We start from the raw sequence: 20184 nt of genomic DNA on the forward strand, positions 1-20184 counted from the left end.
TCGAAGATGTGAATTTTTAAATGTAAAATATTGACCCATAGTATGTATAATACAATTCAATCCAATTTATTTATTTGCACATTTGATAAAAATCACAATAACAAACCTTTACAATACAAAGTCAATTCCAACAAATAACACAACAGAACAGAAGTATCGAAATGTTGGGGGACAAACAAAGGCTAATTAAAGGCCTATCAAAGGCTTGTCCCTAAACTATATGAATAATTACATATAAATTAAGTGGTACAACAGGAAGACAGAGAAAAACAAGGCAAACGTACCGCTTTACAGACTCAGAGGTTGTATGATTTGATAAGATTAGATTAATATATTCTTTTAAAACTACAATGTTTGAAATACCTTCTTGTCATATTTCTTGCTGATTAGGATTTTTGTTTTATTGTATCAACAGGAATGTTCGGTGAACAAAAATGACACAATTTACTGCTTGACCCCCGACCTGGACAATACATCAGACATGACACCAGCCCCGTCACGTCGACGTAGAGAGGCAACTTCAATAGAAACTGCTTTCCTCTTGGACGGTCTAACAGTTTCATCATTTGAAGACCTGTCAGTTCATCCTGATCCAGTATATGAAGAATTGACAAGCGCCTATGTCATCTCGAGTCCAGGAGAAGCAGTGACACTTAGAGTATGTACTGGTATTAGATAATCTTATTACCTTAAATAACGTTGTATAAATAAACCACCCAACTGTGTGTATAAACCGCACTCCCAATTTTCAATCTGCCGTGCTAATTCACAACATGTTCTTACACTAATTTCAGAAGGAAATTAAAAGTAGATGAACTGGTTGTAGACTAAACTGCTATAATCCGGCATATGCATGCGATTTACACAGCCAGCTTCATCTCAAAATCAAAGATGTGATCGTATCTCAATCACCTTCAAAATGCTAAAAACATCATGAAAAAGATCTTTAAAATAATGATATTTGTTTATGTCAAGTGATTTCTTGCTTAAGAAATTATTCCTATATATAATTCCAATAACTGCCACAGAAGTAACTATCTTTAAAGAATTATGCATCAGCCCCTCGATGTGTTAGAATCATTCTCATACCTATTCTTAGATACGTTCCAATGATGTTGAGGCATTTGCTTGTATTACCATGGCTAAGTCCAAGCTATAATTAACTACATGTAGTACTGAAATATTCAAGGCATTTTCATTCATCATGATTATATTGAAGTATGGTTTCACTTATTCCATACATCTATTTTGCATTGTTATACTCCTTGTTTTATTATACTTCGCTCTATTTATATAAGTTCAGAACGACTCTGCTTAATGTTTGTGTTTGTGTTTCATCATAGTTAGAACTTTCGTTAGAAAAATATTAGAAAAGTATTATGTGACTGACATTACAGTACCTATAAATTTTGTAATCATTGATAAAAATATACATCTAAATGGTATGTCAATTGATTATCATTAATATCATATTTTCTCTTATTTTTTTCCTTGCTTCCCCCCTCCCCACCTCTTTTTCAGGGAGAGAACCTCATGGTACCATTAGAGAGTACCGAGGACTTTGTGACCGTTTGCATGGGCAAAGGAGAGTGTGACGTGACGGAGGTGACGACGACTTCATTGGCCTGTTTGTCTCCTATAGAACAACCAGAGAATGGAGTATGCAAAGGAGATGATACTGGTCTTCCTGATGCCCTCAACATTGTGGTTAGTGTTTGGGGTGCACGATACATGCTCCTAGCTGCAGCATTTTGCTTTGCATTCATTTCCTAGGCTATTGAAATCCCAAATTCTGTCCTGGACCCAACACTCTACCTAACTCCATGAAACGAAACCTAAAAAGTATTTCCTAAAAAGAAAAGTAGATCAAAGACCCCATTTGCAAAAAATCCAACTTCATATCAGTGGTAAGCTGAATAAATGTAAAAAATAAAGGAATAACTAATATATTTTTCCTTTATTTTAATACAGTATTACACAAAAGCAAATTAAAACTTAATTTTCCGCACTCCTCCAAGTTACGGGTCAACAGGGCTCAGATTTGCTGTAGTTACGGTGTAGACATGTGGACCCAATCAGAGAATGGAGTATGCAGAGGAGATAATACGGGCATTGATCCTAATGCCCTCAACATTGTGGTTAGTGTTTGGTGTGCACGATACATGCTCCTAGCTGCAGCATTTTGCTTTGCATTCATTTCCTAGGCTATTGAAATCCCAAAGTCTATCCTGGCCCCAACACTTTACCTTACTCCAACACTTGCCCTTAATGAAACCAAAAATCTTATCCTATCCCTAACCCAATACTTTTGATGAATTGTTGCTGGAGCATATGCCAGAGCACTTAGTATTTCATGTCATGAAGATGGAGAGAATCCCTCCCTCAAAAAATCAATTCATTTATTGCTTATTTAATTTATTTGATTTCCAGACAAAGAGATACTGCATTTGGAAACGATGGAATTAATGGAAACAATGGTAACCAAACAAGGACCACATAACCTTTAACTGGGCATCAGAGTGAACAGAAGACTTGCATTTTTTGTAGTGTGACGTCGTCTATTTTTTTTTTCTTCTCATTTATTAGGTGTTTCATGGGAATAATCTGAGACAGGTCGTGGGTCAAGCCCAATATGACAGTGGTTCTATATGGCCTGCCGTCGTTGGAGGTGTTGTGGGAGGGGTCGTGGTCCTAAGCATCGTCATCTTCCTGGCGTTTGTGTGCGTCGGGCATAGGAACTACAAAGCCCAGATCAGGAATACGGAAATGGAAATGGAGAACCTCATGCAACATTCCAGAAGAGAGGTCATGACCGGTATGCAATCAATTTCAAGACATATTAGGCAGTGCATTTCATCATAGTTTATGATGAAACCTAGTCAGATATGCAATTCAAGGCATCGTTTAACAATGTTAAATCTGAGATGCATGGCCCTATGTGTTATCAGTGTCTGTGATATGGTGTAATATTGAAGCCCTAACAAAATTCCGCTTCAGAACGATCAAGATGTGCCTCAAAAAATTAAAAATCAGAGAGTGACCGCTTATACTATACCGGTACTCGTTTTCCCCAATAGACTGTAGTTTTATGAAAACGCAAAATTTGAATTCGATTTCTAATCATAAATATCTTGATAATCAGACAGACGATCGGCTTGTAAATGTCATGGGATTCATGTACAGGTGTATGCCCCAAAGGTTTATAATTATGATTGGAGCATGAGCTAAATCAAGGATTTTCTTAAAGCCGGATCTGAGACAATGTTACCGGATCCCTTTAATGTGTATACAAATCTCGCATTTAGTGAGCATCTAGTAGTAGAACCTAGTCCAACTTATTTTTATTTATCATTGATGAAGCTAAATAAAATTACAAGTATTTTACCTCAAGAACTTACAAATTGCACGTTTGCTATTCATTTTCATGATATTAAATTTTTAAAAATTGATTATTCTTCATTTGATGGATCTATAGAGTTACTGAACCAGCTGGAGGCTGAAAAGTGACCCAAAGCCGCACAAAAGCTCAAGAACATTTTGAGAAAGAATGAGAAAAACAAAAAACCTAAATGACATACAATGTGGTTCACGGAAATCAAATAATGTAAATGTATATACCTGTAGGCATAGAAATTCTCATTTGTTTGTCTCTGTTTTGTGAACCAGCTGGAAGTTGAAAGGTGACCCAAAGCCGCACAAAAGCTCAAGAACATTTTGAGAAAGAAGGAAAATATCTTTAAATGAAAAAAACAACCTAAATGACGTACAATGTGGTTCACAGAAATCAAATAATGTAAATGTATATACCTGTAGGCATAGAAATTCTCTATTGATTTGTTTGTCCGGTTGTGTGTTCTTAGGTTTCTTCATAGACCAGGAGATGACAGACATTGAAGAACAACTGAGGGGTCTGGGTATGCCGTTTGTCAGTAACCATGACTACATGAAGAGCATGTTATTCTTTGGTTTGGATGTCAAGCCTGTGACCACAGAACCAGAAGTAAGTGATTGGTATCTTTATAATAATGATAATAATGATAACAATTACCAATGGACATTATTGCCATGGCAGGGATTAAAACGTACCCTTGAAATGTGTTTCACATTTCAGTGACTTATCCACTAGAGCCAAATATTCTTGCTCTTTGAATGACTTTCTCTCTCTCTCTCTAAGTGCCATATCGATTGACTTTGGCGATCATGCTGTTCCACAACCCTCGGTTCCTAGCCTTCTGTATTAGTACCACTCCCAGTTCTTTCACTCCTCTCTCTTCCAACAATTTCTGCAGACTGTCCATCCAAAGTATCCTCCTTCTTCCCCTACTCCTTCTTCCCACAATTTTCCCTGTCAGTGCAAGAAAAATGACTTTCACAAGAAAATTTTGAGGCTAGTATTAGTGTTGAGGCACATCATCAATTGAAATTGAACTACCTAACACGAAGGGGAATTTTTGTTTCTTCAAATTTTAAAGGCTTGTTCCCTTTAAGGTCGCAACAGATTTCAGGGGCAAAAATAAAATGAATAAGCTTAATGGGTTTCACATCTCTGTATCTTAAAGTGAGTACTGGTACACTTTATACAGTCCATTGTAGCATGCAGATACCTATCTACCCCCCCCCACATTTTTGTATTCATTTACACAGATGAAATAAATTACACTGCTGTATTAAAGCGCTTGAGTTTACCTCATCATTATGTGAAAAAGCTTTAGAACTTGAATTGACATATGAAATGTATAAATTTTCCCTCAAAAATAATGAAAATGATACTTATATGAATTAAGAGTGTATGTAGAGATGGACTTTATTTCTCTTGTGCATTGACATTTTAGATCCCAAGCGAGATGGAGCAGCGTGCTATGCTGGAGTTCTCGAAGCTCATCAGCAACAAAGATTTCCTGATTGTTTTCATACACACTCTTGATAGCTGCAAACAGATCTCTACCAAGGAAAAGTGAGACTTTATGACATCATTTATGTTGTGTAGACCACTGATGTTTTGAATTTGACTGGCTTTGGCTGGGATACAAGACTATATAGTGTACCGAAGCTGTGACATCATAAACATCTATTTTTAGAATTTCTCAATTGGAACTTCATTTTCCGAAAGAGCATCAAAAATAATGTCAAATGTTGGAAATCAATTGAATATATGACATATTGAATGAGATATGACCATCACATTAAATAGATTTCAATAGGAAATCACTGTTATTTTGCTCTGGTTCGTAATGTAATCAACCAGAGCAAAATAACAGTGATTTCCTATTGAAATAAATTCATTCGGATGGGCATATCTTCAGTTCAGTTTCAGTTCAGTTTATTAAAAAACACATGACATAGCAATCATGATGAACAAACGTGATCCAAATTGATACCCCAAAAAGTAATGCTTGTGAGTGGGGCCCCTGTGAAGGATGGACCTCTCAATCCTGGCGGATTGGCAAAGAGACCAACGTGTTTCAAGGATCTGCGCAATTCAAAACATGAAAGATGGTAGGATACTATACAGTCTCATGCGCGCAGAGCCCCAAAAATAAGCAGGTCCCGGAGTCCGCCAACCGAGATCAAGAAGTTCATTTACAACAACAAAAAAACATGGTAAATTAGTCAATACTTAACATATTCAATTGGTTTTCATCATTAAGACATTTTGATGCTCTTTTGGAAAATGAAGTTCAAATTTGGAAACTCTAATAATAGTTATTTTGATGACGTCACACTTGACCACTCTATTGCCCATCACAATCATACATGTAGATACTGAGTCAAAGATGAGGAGATAATTGTCTCATATCACATGAAAAAAATCAGGCAGTTTAACTAGGTTATTATTAGTATCTACTATCATTTAGTTTTCCTTTAAGCATCAGCCCTATCGTTCATAAGACCCTGGATGTAAAATGAAGGATAATGCCTGTATGGTCTCATATTTGCTGATGGAAAATACTATAGTATGAAAGATTATTTGACATTTTTAGTATATTTGGTGTCGCTCAAATCAGATGCTATTAAAGATACTTGCTTCTGAGATCTATACTTTATTAGCACAGTTTGATACAGTCAAACCTGCTTTCATGACCACCAGTACGGCAAGACCTCATTTTCGGCTTCCCTAGAAACAGGTTTTTCATTGAAACCTGTATAAAGGAACCTGTACATAAAGACCCTCTGTCTATAAAGACCACTTGTCTCCCTTGAGCGGTCTTTATATACAGGTTTCACTGTACATTGTAAACATTACATATCTTGTCCTACGTTTAAAGTGAAGTTGCAGATTATTTATCTCCTTCTCACATAAATAAAGTGGCAAAATATGTATATTCTTATCAGATTTTATTGGTCATATTTTTTTCAAAGTAATGATGCTTCAGTCAAATTTCATTGTTTATATTTTACAATTGTTTCTTTTACTTTATGCAACTTTTATGATGTTGATATTTCTTTTGTTTGCAGAGCCAACATAGCATCACTCCTCACTGTTGTACTGGTCATGGAAGGGAAGTTTAGATATTTCACAGAGTAAGTAAACATTTACATGCAGCAATAGACCAGTTCTTAATGACTCCAAAGTATCTACAGATCTTTTAAACATGGAGAACTCCCATTTGGGGCATTGTAGAATAATCACTATCGATGTCATGTAGGTGCTTCATGAATACTTTTTGTTTGCCCTCTTGAAAAGAATACTTCCACTGAATAAATGATTACATACCTTTCATGAGCATGCATCCAGTATTCGTCTCTCTGAAGTCTAACCAAAGAAACGTTATTTTGTCATCTTACCCTACAGCAAATCCCCCAAGAAAACCGGAAGGATTAAAGTCATATGAATGAGCATTGATAATGTTTGGGGGTATATTCGTATATACAATGTAAAAAATCTGATTTATTCAATGTGATAAAGTGATAAAGAGAATAGAATGATAATTAAAGTTGTTTTTTTTTTTTTTTTTTAAATATGATAAAATTTATGAAATAAAGTTATGGTAAATAGTCAGGAATATGAAATATAAATCTTATTTCAGCTGTGTCATAGATAATTAAATAATTACATAATCTTGAAAATAATTGTAAAGTATGATTACTTCAGTCTGATAAAGATCATAGAACACAATTCTTTTAAATTATCTTGCATGAAATTACAAAATATGATTTTGTTTCTTCTTATTCAGTGTGCTGATGACCCTCATGAGTGAAACGATAGGTGAAGCAGCCGATAGACAGAGACTCAAACAACTATTCAAAAGGTACATGCATCAAATCAGCCTTAAATTACGAAAAAATCTGTATTAACCTAATAGTATTTACATGATGATGATGATAATGATTTGATGATTGTGATGAATAATTGTGATGATGATGATAATGATGATGATAATATAGATATTGTTGAATGGTGAAGATTATGGAAACAATGATGATAGCATTAACATTACTAGAACATGTACTACTATTGCTACCCCTACTACCACTATTACAACAACAACTACTACTGCTGCTACTAATACTAATATACATGTACCACTACTACTAATACCACTACTACTTCTACTACTACTACTACTACTACTACTACTACTACTATTACTACTACTACTACTACTACTACTACTACTACTACTACTACCACTACTACTACTTCTACTACTATATACTACTACTACACTACTACTACTACTACTACTACTACTACTACTACTACTACTACTACTACTACCACTACTACTTCTACTACTATATACTACTACTACACTACTGTTACTACTACTACTACTACTACTACTACTACTACTACTACTACTACTACTACTACTACTACTACTACTACTATTACTACTACTGCTACTACTACTACTAATACTACTATACTACTAGTAGTACTACTACTACTTGGACTACTTCTTCTACTACTACTACTGCTACATGTATTACTACTTCTGCTTCTACTACTACTACTACTACTACTACTACTACTACTACTACTACTACTACTACTAATACTACTATATGTACTATTATATCCTGCATCAAAAATTTGTTGGCTTTTGATTGGTTGAGAGCTCGTCACATGACCAAAAATATTTGACCTATTTTTAGAAAGTACTATATGAGAGTACTATTTTGGTTTACTATTTGGGAGTTGAAAAAAAAATGTGATTTTTTGTTGTTGAATTGAATCCATCCATCGCCTCTTGCGCATAGTTTTAACCAGAACCTCTCAAGGCAGTGTATATTTGTATACTATTACTACTATGGCTACTTATATTACTACTACATGTACTACTACATGTACTACTACTACTACTACTTCTACTACTGCTACTACTACAACTACTACTACTGCTGCTACTACTGCTACTACTATTACTACGGCTAATACTACTACTACTACGGGTAATACTACTACCGGCACTACAAAAACTACTACTACTTCTACTACTATTACTGATCATATTACTGTTGCTGACTGATGCTGCTGCTATTGGCTGTTATTACTACTACAACTACTTAAAAATAAGATTTGATTTTTTAATTCCAGGACAGAAACCTTGGAAGATAAACTGCTGAACAACTGGATCGCTTTAGCCATGTTCAAATTCATTAAGGTAAGCTAGTGCATGTGAAATAAAAATAACATATCAATGTCAGTAGTTTATACTATAAGGCTGAATATTATGCATATCCCATTACTGCACTTCCTAAATGAGTTATAGCTTGATGGTCATGTTTCGGTAAGCTTAGATTTAATTTTAAAATTCTAAATTCATGTGTACACTTTTGGTAGCAAAAAGAAATTGGAAAATCATGAAATTAAAACTTTAAGGTTAAATATTATTTTTAACAATTTACTCATTCAAGTTTAGTTCATTAATTTTGATGTTATTTGATATGAATGTTTTTATATATTGTATTTTACATTTGTGAAACATTGCCCAAATCGGCCGTTTAAACCGTGATGCATTGTTGTTCTTTTATTCTCAATAAAACCATTATCAATTCAATTTAAAAAACATGATATTTTGAATATGAGGGCATTTGAAGAGCAGTCCTTTTCAGGTGAGATTTCTAACGTTATACTCTTCCATGCTGAGGTAAACAGAATGAAAGAGCTCATAATTTTTCTTTTACCTCAACCAGAACTCAAATTTTTCTTTAAAAACACACTCTGTTGATTTTAATTGTGCTAATAGGAATCTGTCAGTCAGCCCTTGTACAAGCTCTACCAAGCTATCAAGATTTTTATGCCTCCGTTACGAAGTAGCCGGAGGCATTATGTTTTCGGGTTGTCCGTCCGTCCGTCTGTACGTACGTCTGTACGTACGTACGTCTGTACGTACGTACGTACGTCCCGTTCTCGTGATCGCGTTATCTGAAGAACCGATTGATGGATTCCTGCCAAACTTTGGTCATGTATGTATCTTGCAGAGCCGATGAACTGATTAGATTTTGGGGTTACGAGGTCAAAGGTCAAAGGTCACAGGACTCATTATGTATGCAAAAACAGCTCGTGATCGCGTTATCTCAAGAACCGATTGATGGATTGCTGCTAAACTTAGGTCATGTATGTTACTTGCAGAGCAGATGAACTGATTAGATTTTGGGGTCACGAGGTCAAAGGTCAAAGGCCACAACGCACATTATGTATGCAAAAACAGCTCGTGATCGCGTTCTCAAGAACCGATTGATGGATTCCTGCCAAAATTAGGTCATGTATGTTACTTGCAGAGCCAATGAACTGAGTAGATTTTTGGTTCATAAGATCAAAGGTCAAAGGTCATGGGCTCATTATGTATGCAAAAATAGCTTGTGAACACATTCTCATTAGAACTGACAGATGGATTACTATTTAACTCAGGACATCTTGCAGAGCCAATGAACTGAGTAGATTTTAGGGTCATGAGGTCAAAGATCAAAGGGTCATATATGTATATGAGAAATTGCTTGTAATCACGATATTCTGAGAACCTGTTAATGGATTACAATTGAACTTGAATTCGAAAAATGTCTTCTGTTTTGGTTTGTAAAATTGCTCTATGACGGAGGCATCATTTTCGACTGCGCGCAGTCGAATTCCATCTAGTTCCTTTCTCAACTAGAACTCAAATTTCTCTTTAAAAACAAATTCTTTTGATTTTGTTCTACCAGGAATCTGTCAGTCAGCCCTTGTACAAGTTCAACCAAGCTATCAAGATTTTACCTTTCTCAACCAGAACTCAAATTTCTTTTTAAAAACACACTCTTTTGATTTTGTGCTGCTAGGAATCTGTCAGTCAGCCCTTGTACAAGCTCTACCAAGCTATCAAGATTCAATGCGAGAAAGGACCCGTGGATGCTGCGACAGGACAGTCTTACTTCTCGCTCAGCTTTGACAATCTCCTTACAGAGAGCCCAGAGTTTGAAGAAGTGGTAAATATTCATATTGCTTAAAATACTGTCATTCCCTGCGCCAATGCCCTGACATTTGCTCTGGCAACAATTGCTCCAGTCTTCCCTTCATTGAAAAATTAGGGTTAAGGGTTAAAGTTCATTTTAGGGTAAAGGTTAGGAACAGTGTTTGTTCCAGTGTTAAAAGTAGGAATTAGGTTAGTTATTGTCACCGAAGTATGTGTTCAACAACCCCTGTATCCGGTGTCTTTGATGTTCTGCTATATAGCAATTCATCCTCCAATCTTCAAATTTTCCATTTTCTTGTTAATTTCTTACTTTTTGATGCCATGATTCAGGGGCAAGTATCTAATCTACTCTGTTATTGTAGGACACTTTCTTTCACTCATATTTTACTCAGCATTTAATGTCAAATAGAAAGTAAAAAACATCTTTGATGATGCCCCTTTGACATAATCATTGCATCCTGCATCTTCTCATGACTGTGCTTTTAGTGATTAACCATTGTGTTTGTGATAAAATGCAAGTGCAAAATTTAAACTTCTTTACCTGTCTCTTCATCTCTATCTCCTACCCCCTTCCACTTCCCTCTCTCTTCTCTCTCTCTCTCTCTCTCTTCTCTCTCTCTCTCTCTCTCTCTCTCTCCCTCTCCCTCCCTCCCTCTCCCTCTCTTTCACTCTCACTCTCTATCTCACATGGCCTTCGTATTTCTCTCTTTCCCTCTCTCCATCCTCCCCTCCTTTTTTCCCCTCTTTCTCCCCCTCTCTATCTCTTTTTTTTTTATCCCATCTTCCTCCCTCCCGCCATTGCTTTTCTTTCCCCTCTCCTTCTCTCCCTCCCTTCCATCTCTTCCACGATTCCTCTTTCCTCCCACTCTCCCAATTGTTTCCTCTCTCTATTTCCCTTTATCTCCTTCTATTCCTCCCTTTCTCTCTCCCTCTTCCTCTTCCCCTCTCTCTCCCTCTATCTCTATCTCTCTCTCTCTCTCTCCCCCCACCCCCCCCCCCCCCCCCCCCCCCCCCTCTCTCCCTGTCTTCCTACCCTGTAGACGTTGAATGTAGAGAGTGAGTTGGGGCAGGAATCAGTCAAGGTCTTGAATGTAGATACTATCACCCAGGTGAAAGAGAAGATCCTGGATGCCATGTACCGCAAGAAACACACCAAGTATCAGCGCAGTGCTAGAGAGGTGGATCTTGGTAAGGAACTTACTTTCTTCTGCCCTTTCTCCAGATAATATGAGTTATGTGGACCGGTGAGATAGTGAGTTTGAGATAACTCAGACTGGTGTCGAGTGAAAATGTTTGTTAAATACTCCAAAATCAGATCTAAGTCAATGAAGTCATTTTGCAATAGTATTCAAAGTACATTTGTTTAAAGAGGCCCAACATGTGGAGCAGTGTATTCAGCAATTTGTAATGCAAGGAAAAAGCATTACATATATTTCAAATACCCTGTGGATCGATAGCATTTGCTCCTAGTTTGTTGTTACACGTCTGATTTCTAATACTGTAGTAATGTCATTTGATAAAGAGAGTTATTTACAACTTATTGTGAATTATTGTTATAAAAATTATTTTTATTTACAATACATAAATTATGCTTACCAATCATTCAGAGTAGTTAGCATTTGTTCTTAGATTCTGCTAGTTTGGACAATGCACAGACTGAATAATGTGTAGTACAGTTGTAGTTATCAAATAATTTTAAGAACTTAGAATGTAATCTTGGAAAGTAGTCTACACATCTATTTGCACCATGTATGCTTTAATAGCACCCAATGATATAGTATCTATATATACATGCAAGAGCTAAACCATGGGTTATAATTACCAAAGCACTCTGGAAGCATTTGGAGATGCTATGTCATAATATGGTGTACATGCTATTACAAAAAATGAAATTACTCTCAGGATATTTTGAATTATTTTGTCACCTTTCACTTAAACTTCTCCTGAAAAACAAAAGGAATAGTGTGACACAGTCTTTTGAGTGGATCCCAGTGAGTTACATGTAACTATGAGGTCACCATGTCCCAGTCAAATCAAGAATAGAGTTCATATTGTTCTTGATATGGTATGGCATGTAGCTTCATATCGGGATGACCTCTTGAAAATTAACGCTTGTTATTTTGCTTGCAGTTTTGAAGAGTGGCGGTCAAGGGGAGCTGATTGTGAGTGACTTTGACACCTCTACGACGGCTTCAATGGGATGGTGTCCCATCAACACCCTCCAGCACTACGGAGTAAGTCAGACGGTCAAACCACCTCATGTCATGCAGGGGCATATCCAGGGCCCCGTTTCACAAAACTTGTCATCAGTGGCAAGTGACAGTTTTTGTTATGAGCTACTGAAATCCTTGCTTCTGATTGGTTATCAGCAGATTTGTCACTGATATTTGTCATTTGTCATTTAAAAAAGGCTTTGTGAAACGGGCCCCCAGGATTCTGTAAAAGGAGAGCACAATTTTTTATTTTTGTTTAAAGGACAATGAAAAAATGGAAAGAAAGAAAAATTAAAGATTTACATGCATTTTACAGTGATAATTTAAAAGGCGGGTATATTTTACTTTTATATAATTAAGGTTTGCCACGCTGAGTTTTGAAGATGGAGGGGGGGCATAGTTGTTCCACCTTTTAACACCCCCCCCCCCCCCTGGTAAAACAAAAATGGTGCTAGTGCTTTATATGTATCATATGCAGAAATCCATCAAGCTTTTAAGATATTTGTCTATGTTCTTTAGGGTAATCTTGAAACATGGTAAGATATTTCTATTTTTGATAAATGTCTATTTTCAGATTTCATCTGGAGTACCGGTCAGCCTGACTGACAAAAAAGACATGCCCAATGCTCAGCCTGTACCCATGAATAATGATGCTAATAACCTGTTCAGTGAGTATATGCATGGCTCTGTATAGTATATATCTATGCCATCTATTATGAAACTAAGTTCCTTTCTTGAGTGATATATTTTAAACATTTTTAGGGCTCAACAAGAGTTCATTCATTCATTTATTTATTACCAATATGTTCAAGATACATTGAATATCGGCATGCATGACAATGAGTCTACATGTACTTCAAAAGCAAGTTTAATCAAAGAATGTCAAATGTAACTTCAATCAAAATAGAGAAAAGAAAAGGAACTTAACTTTCATTTATTTGTTCTTCTTTTGCATGACATTCTCACATAGCATGCATGCATGCATTAATTGATTTTTATTTATTTGCCTGTGATGAGGTGAGAAAGATATGCATATTGTCTTCTTTACTTGAAATGTGAAATATTTATGAAGATATAGAAGAAGTCATTTATATAAATTTTGATGGGCAAAACTTTTTCCACTTTAAATTTCTGGAGAGTTTCAGGATTGTTAAATAATTTTCATACATAAATAGTGAGAGCAAATTTTTTGACTTGAAAATAGCTTTCAAATGCTCAGGTTTCTCTCTGCATATAAATCTGAAAAAATAGATATTGAGGTACTGTATGTTTAGTGGAGGTTTGAATGGTCACCTTTTGGTTGAGTAGCTACTGTACTCATTTTGTGGACAATGCCTATATACTTAGATATTTTATGGAAATCTTCAGGATGGGAAAATGCTGAAGGTTCCATAGATCAGTTTTGTGCCACTGATTGATGATCTTATGATTTATCTAAAGCCTGTCTGTTCACTCTCAGCCTCCCACAATTGGTTGTACATAAATATGTAGAAATCAATCTGCAAAATGTATAATTTTATTTAAGTTGGCACGATGATGGCATGCTATTTCAACCTCCACTCTGCTTGTCAGCTCTCACATTAAGCCTTTTAAAAAAAGATGTTGTATTGCCCTTTGCAACCGACCAAAAAATCTTGAAATCTACGGCCGGCTTTTTAAAAAAGGTTTTTTTACCGTTTAAAAACAAAAACAAAAAATGTGAGAAATATCAGCCCAAAAAGGAGAAGAAAAAAAAAGTTTAAATAAAAATATATATTTCTAACACGTAAAGAGCAATACAACATCTTTTTTTTTAGGCCTAAGACCAAGAATATTTGATTGTGCGGTGTGAAAAATATAGTTATTTTGATTGCTTAAAAGGAAAAAAAATATTGCAGTTGCTTACTTTAAAAAAATGTGCATCTTAATGTTGGAAAAATATTGAATTGAAGGGATAAAAAGGTCTCTTTGTTTATCGATGTGTGATCTGCAAAATGATTTTAGCTTTCAAATTCTTAATATGCTCTCTCAGCATACCTATATTGAGCTTTATTAAAATTAAAATCTCAATTTTTATTTTTATTTTAAATGGTTTTGCGGTGCGCAGTCACATATTCGTTTCCAGAAGTTATACTTTACAAAGCATCTTGCCCTGCAGTATATTATTTTAAGTGCATGGTATGTTCATGGAATGCATTTTTTTTTCTCTCATTTTCTATTTTGTTTATTGCAGCCCTGTTCCCAGAATTTCATAAGCATTCTAAAGGTTTTAAAAGCTCTTTTCTTTGCTGTTCTTTATAGTGGTGATGGACTGCTTATTTCCATATACCGTTTTGGTCATTTCATTCTTTTTCATCTGTCTTGTGGTAATTTGCTTCTTGTCCAGTGATTTGACTAATGTAATATGTGCATTGCGGTGGAATTAATATTCATACCATGCATTACTATCATAGATAAAATTAAAATTTCAAATCATCTAATTATTTGAAGCAGCTAGGGAACTATAACCTAAGTTTTAAGCTTTCTGTAATAAATATGTAAAGAAAGGCAGGATTGTAATTGATAACAATATACTGAGACACGTTGCTTACTGATAATAAATGTTTTCATTTTACATACACCTTGTATGAAAATTGATATTGTGTAATGTCTTTTCATTCAGTCCTAACATTCAAAATAGTTTTCAGACAGGATAAATGCCCATGAGCTAATTAAAGGCAAGTTTGCTTGAAATTCATTTACAGTCTTTGTTTATGCTTTCAGGAAAACTTCAGTCTTAGTTTATGTTGTATTCATAGAAAATCAATTTTCAATTATTGTTTTTTGGGGGGCACCTTTATTCCATAAAGGAGCACAGCAAAGAGTTTGCGTCTTCTCCACAGCACAGTAGAGTATATTTATTGAGTAGCTGCACAATATACATCCATCTAATTATTTCATTTACATCCATCTGCATACATGTAAATAGTTATTTTTCGTCATTTTATGGTAGACTCAATATTTTCAATGATATTATACATCTTTCACATTTTTAACGTTATCTATGTGCTTATTGCTTAGCATATGCTATCATTTGCTGAGAGCCAGAAAGCCGTTAACCCTTTCGTGACAATCACACAGCATATAATTTTGTTTTATGACTATATTGCATTTCATGTTAGGAATTTCAAAGAGGCAAATAACATTTTTAACCCATATATTGGCAACATGCTAAGAGATTGAAAATCATTATATACCTCACTTAAGTAATCCAGCAATCTGATTGGTCAAAATTGCATTCATAAACTTTAACTGTTCCCGAAAATTCCCGGTAACCATGGTTAAAAAACAGTTCAAAATCCCAATAACCATGGTTATTGGGAAAATAGGTCATTCTCCATGGTTACCCCATAGGTTTACATGTTAAAAAATGGTCTGAGCGATCGAGGATACCGTACGTGTGCGAAGAATTGGTCAGTAATTTCAATACAATTGAATCTCGATCGATCTTACCGACAAATTTATCTTGCATTGTTGACATGAAGACGAAAATAAACTTCCAAAAACAAAAAAACAACATCTGCCGATAGATCTTGATCTAAATTCGTGCCAATATGCATTGCAAAAGTAAAAGAAGGGCCTGTTTAATGGAGCAGCCGCGAAGCATCCGCCACGCGAAGCCGTTTTCAATCCATTTTTGTGTATATATAAGAAAAAACTGCTTTGTATTGTAACAGAGCGCGATAGCCGAGCGGTTTAAGGCGCTGATTTTAGTTACATCACCTTTTGTACGCAAGAGATCGAATCTCATCTTCGACAAAAGTTTTTTTTTTTTTTTTTTTTTTTTTTTTTTTCTTCGGCATATAAAAGTATTAATGACTGCTTTAATATTCGAGAAATAGTTGTTTTTATACGCTCTCGGGAAGGTTACAATTGGGCTATTGCCCTCGGCACGCCTCGGGCAATAGCACAATTCTAACCTTCCCTTGAGCGTATAAAAACAACTATTTCTCTCAAAGCAGTCATTAATACTATAATAATAAAAACTGGCTATGTTCAAAACTTTTAGACTCTTCTCACCTGGGTATATTGGTTTCAGAGATATTGCATTTTATATTCTATCACCACAGTGATAAAAGAAAAATATTAGTGCTGCCAATTTGAAGAACAAGATCCTGACCTGAAAGGGTTAATGTACAATGATATGAGCGACCAGCCGAACACCCTTTTGTCTCTTCAGCTAAATAATATTTGCATAGTTTAGCTCCAGCTTGCTCACTTTATTAATATGGGCATTCACACACAAAAAATCAATATTCATATCTCACTAATTGATCTAGTGCATGTCCCTTTATATACATTTACATGCCTAAAACTGATACATTGATAGCACAATTAGTTCATCATCCCTCTCAGAAACATTGTGATAAATCTCAGCTCAGCTCTGGTGGAAAAAAGAACATTATTTTGTTACTCAGCGACACACAACAAAGACCCCTAAACATATACCTGTATCTGTCTGTTATAAGATACATTATTGTGAAGTGCACCATCTGCAAGTCTTTCCATTCTGCCACCAGCATGATATTGTCCTTTTATTTTTGCGGTCACTTTTGCGAAAGGCAGTGGCAGTTTATCTCATCGTGTGTGAACACTGTCATTCGTAGGTAATGCAGTAGAAAGAGTATTCAGAGAATAAAAAATACTGGGTAGAAGCTAGGTGATGGTTTGCTAACATCTGTTCTACTGACATGTGTCATTTATTCTTACCATAGCTAGTATGTCATTGTTTATGTCATTTTCATATATTTGTATAGCACACTGAAGTAATATGTACATGTGTATACCAGGCTAGTGTATACACGTAGATAGATCTGTATTATGGAGCTATAGTATATGTACATTTATATTTATGTATGCTTGACTACTCCTCATTTTCTATTATTGAATGTGTATATGTTTAAATATTTTGATAGTGTACATGACTAAACATAGTTGTTAAGTCAGGACCACATGAATTAAATTATATGTCATTCATTGTTTTTTAATGTTGAACCAAAATGTCTTACAGATGCACATGTTCATTGAAATTTGAGTGGCTACTTGGCCTATTTTGTGCAATTTTATTAATCAGACCTTCTATAAACAGATAATACAATATGTGCCCATCCAAGTGTGAAAGTTCAAAACTTGGTCTTAATTGATGTTGGTAGAGTATTCATTTTCCTTTAATTTGATTTATATTTTATTGACAGTTTATATGAAGAAAAAAATATGAACAGTACAGGGTGCTTGTCCACTTCCTTTTTTTTGTTGGGTGTATAATAGAATGTGGATTGAGCCCTTCATCAAGACAGGGATTGATCAAAAGTTGTGTTTTTTATAAGTGAATAAAATGAAATTGTTTATCCCATTTCAGATGATGCCACTCGTATGTCGGTGCGTGTGACCGGTCACCATGAATACTTTTCTCATGATCTTGAGAAAGGTCCTAAGGACGTCAAGTACTATCACTTGGTAAGTATCATGGAGAGTTTCTGGGACAGATCCATGGTTTGGTAAAAGTGGGGGCACAATTAACAAGTTCAGACAAAGATGCTAACTTACTTAGCTTTGGCCTATTTGGGTTTAAAATTTTGAAGGGGGCAATGGAATACACAAGTGTTCATTTTCTTTTCGTACTTAAAGTACATCACATTGGGTTCTATGATGGGGGCATGGCTTACTCCCCATGGCTTGCTCCCACTAACGTGCCAACTCTCCCCCCCCCCCCCCCCCCACTAAAAAAATATTTTAAAAAAATATTAATATTCCTGCAACCATTACCTTATATTCAGGCAAAAAATTGATATAGTTTTCGTGATCTTATTTAGAGTAATTACATGAAAAAATATCATATTTACCACAAAACAAATATAATTATTTTGCTCACCCACAAAATGTAGATACCGAAAAGTCAATATTTGGGGAAGAGGTGTCATTCTCTCTAGTAGAAAAGTGCACGTAACCTATGATGGTCTCGTGCCTATAGGTTCATGATGAAAATATAGATTGATGCAACTGAGACTGGTCTTGTGAATGTGATTATTGTCTTAATTAGGTCCAGTCTGAGGATAGTGACGAGCAAGATCAAGATAGAGATGAAGGATTCTTTGGCAGAATGCAGCGAGTCTTGTGCTTCAAGGGTACGCAGGGAAGACGCAAGATTAGAGAGATCTATCTCCAGAGGCTGGTTTCTGTCAAGGTAAGTCGTCTCTATTCTTGATTGCCTGATTGATTCATTCTTTTCACCCCTCTAAAAAATGTCAAAAATTAAGGTCAAAATTCCTGTTCTTCATTTCTCCTATTATTATGAGTGTTTGCAATGGTATGGAATGCTAATGACTTTTGGGAACCAGTAGGAATTATGGCAGATTTCCAAGGCCATCACAATATAGCTATGTTTGCATGGCACCATCATAGTTTGAAACTTTAAGTTTGTGAGCCCTCAAACTTCTAAACAACTCCCCACTATCACAATGACAATGGCACTGAAACAACTATTGCTCTCTAAAGTTTTGAATCTACAAGTTGGGACAAGCGGTCGTAATTACAAACTGGCAACATTTTTAAGTTAATTCCATTCACCCGACAAAAACTTTTGAGTGAGGATCCCTGCTGCTTGAAGTTCTAATGTTAATCATAAGCTCCCCCATGGTTTCAAACTTAGAGTAAATTTGAAGTTTCCCAAACCATGTGTACGTCTGCACAGTCTTTTTCTACAAGACGACCTCAAATTCAAAACCATGAGCTGAACTCAAAATCTACAGACTGTCGTGTAAACCTAGCTCCTAATATGTGTTTCCAACCCAAACTATACAATACAATACAATACAATAAAGTCATTTCTATAGCGCTCTTACAAACTAACTGTTGTTTCACAGCGCTTTACATAAAAGTTATCAAAGAATCTATTGTTGATCATGGTTAAAGAGGAGAGTTTTGAGATATTTTCTTCATCCTTGACAGCAATCTATCAACGGCTTCGTGAATGAAGCTCTAGATGCCATGTTTACCATCCAGGAAGATGGGTATGAGAACAACATGAACAACATCCCCTTTGCTCTCAGATTCCTCTTCAATTTCTTTGACGAGGAGGCCAGTCGATATGATGACGATGGCACAGCTGCTACCTGGAAGAACAACACGTGAGTACAAGTTTAGTTTATTGTAGGCCAACAAAAGTGTTACTTACTTCCAGCTAGAACCATAATAGCAGTAGGAAATGTTTAATTTTGACTTGATTTGTAAGTTGAAGCAAATTCTGTGTCTTCGGCTTGATTCGTAAATTCATCTATCTACATAAAAAGAGGATAGTGTGTGTGTGTGTGTGTGTGGGAGAAGCGTAGAAAGGATGTGAATAGAATGAAAAATAAAAGGTGGAAAGGCGAGAGCTAGAGAGGTCAGGGTAGAAAAGGTGACATAACATGTACTCCTGCAGAATGGACTCTAGACTTTGTTTCATCCATGACATGGGTTAAGGTTGAGTTTCGTATTTGGTCAAGGGTTAACAATTTAGGAACTTGGTTAGTGAAGGTCTGTTGAATATTGATCATGGAGCAATTATCATAGTAGCA

General features: G+C 35.6%; 1 protein-coding gene across 1 annotated transcript in view; it reads left to right on the plus strand.

The window, feature by feature from the left end:
- Positions 1 to 20184, plus strand: part of LOC578743 (plexin-A4) — a 61302-nt gene that overhangs the window by 29843 nt on the left and 11275 nt on the right. Inside the window, exons 19-35 of the mRNA XM_030973320.1 lie at positions 416 to 658; positions 1522 to 1707; positions 2587 to 2815; positions 3861 to 4000; positions 4833 to 4954; positions 6457 to 6522; positions 7176 to 7250; positions 8543 to 8609; positions 9195 to 9227; positions 10297 to 10410; positions 11438 to 11585; positions 12528 to 12631; positions 13185 to 13278; positions 14823 to 14855; positions 17988 to 18085; positions 18669 to 18812; positions 19577 to 19755. Of these exons, the coding sequence (XP_030829180.1) occupies positions 416 to 658; positions 1522 to 1707; positions 2587 to 2815; positions 3861 to 4000; positions 4833 to 4954; positions 6457 to 6522; positions 7176 to 7250; positions 8543 to 8609; positions 9195 to 9227; positions 10297 to 10410; positions 11438 to 11585; positions 12528 to 12631; positions 13185 to 13278; positions 14823 to 14855; positions 17988 to 18085; positions 18669 to 18812; positions 19577 to 19755 (2075 nt within the window). The remainder of the gene's footprint in view (positions 1 to 415; positions 659 to 1521; positions 1708 to 2586; positions 2816 to 3860; positions 4001 to 4832; positions 4955 to 6456; positions 6523 to 7175; positions 7251 to 8542; positions 8610 to 9194; positions 9228 to 10296; positions 10411 to 11437; positions 11586 to 12527; positions 12632 to 13184; positions 13279 to 14822; positions 14856 to 17987; positions 18086 to 18668; positions 18813 to 19576; positions 19756 to 20184) is intronic.

Source organism: Strongylocentrotus purpuratus, unplaced genomic scaffold (assembly GCF_000002235.5).
Source record: "Strongylocentrotus purpuratus isolate Spur 01 unplaced genomic scaffold, Spur_5.0 spur5_scaffold_6, whole genome shotgun sequence".
In the NCBI taxonomy this organism is placed as follows: domain Eukaryota; kingdom Metazoa; phylum Echinodermata; class Echinoidea; order Camarodonta; family Strongylocentrotidae; genus Strongylocentrotus; species Strongylocentrotus purpuratus.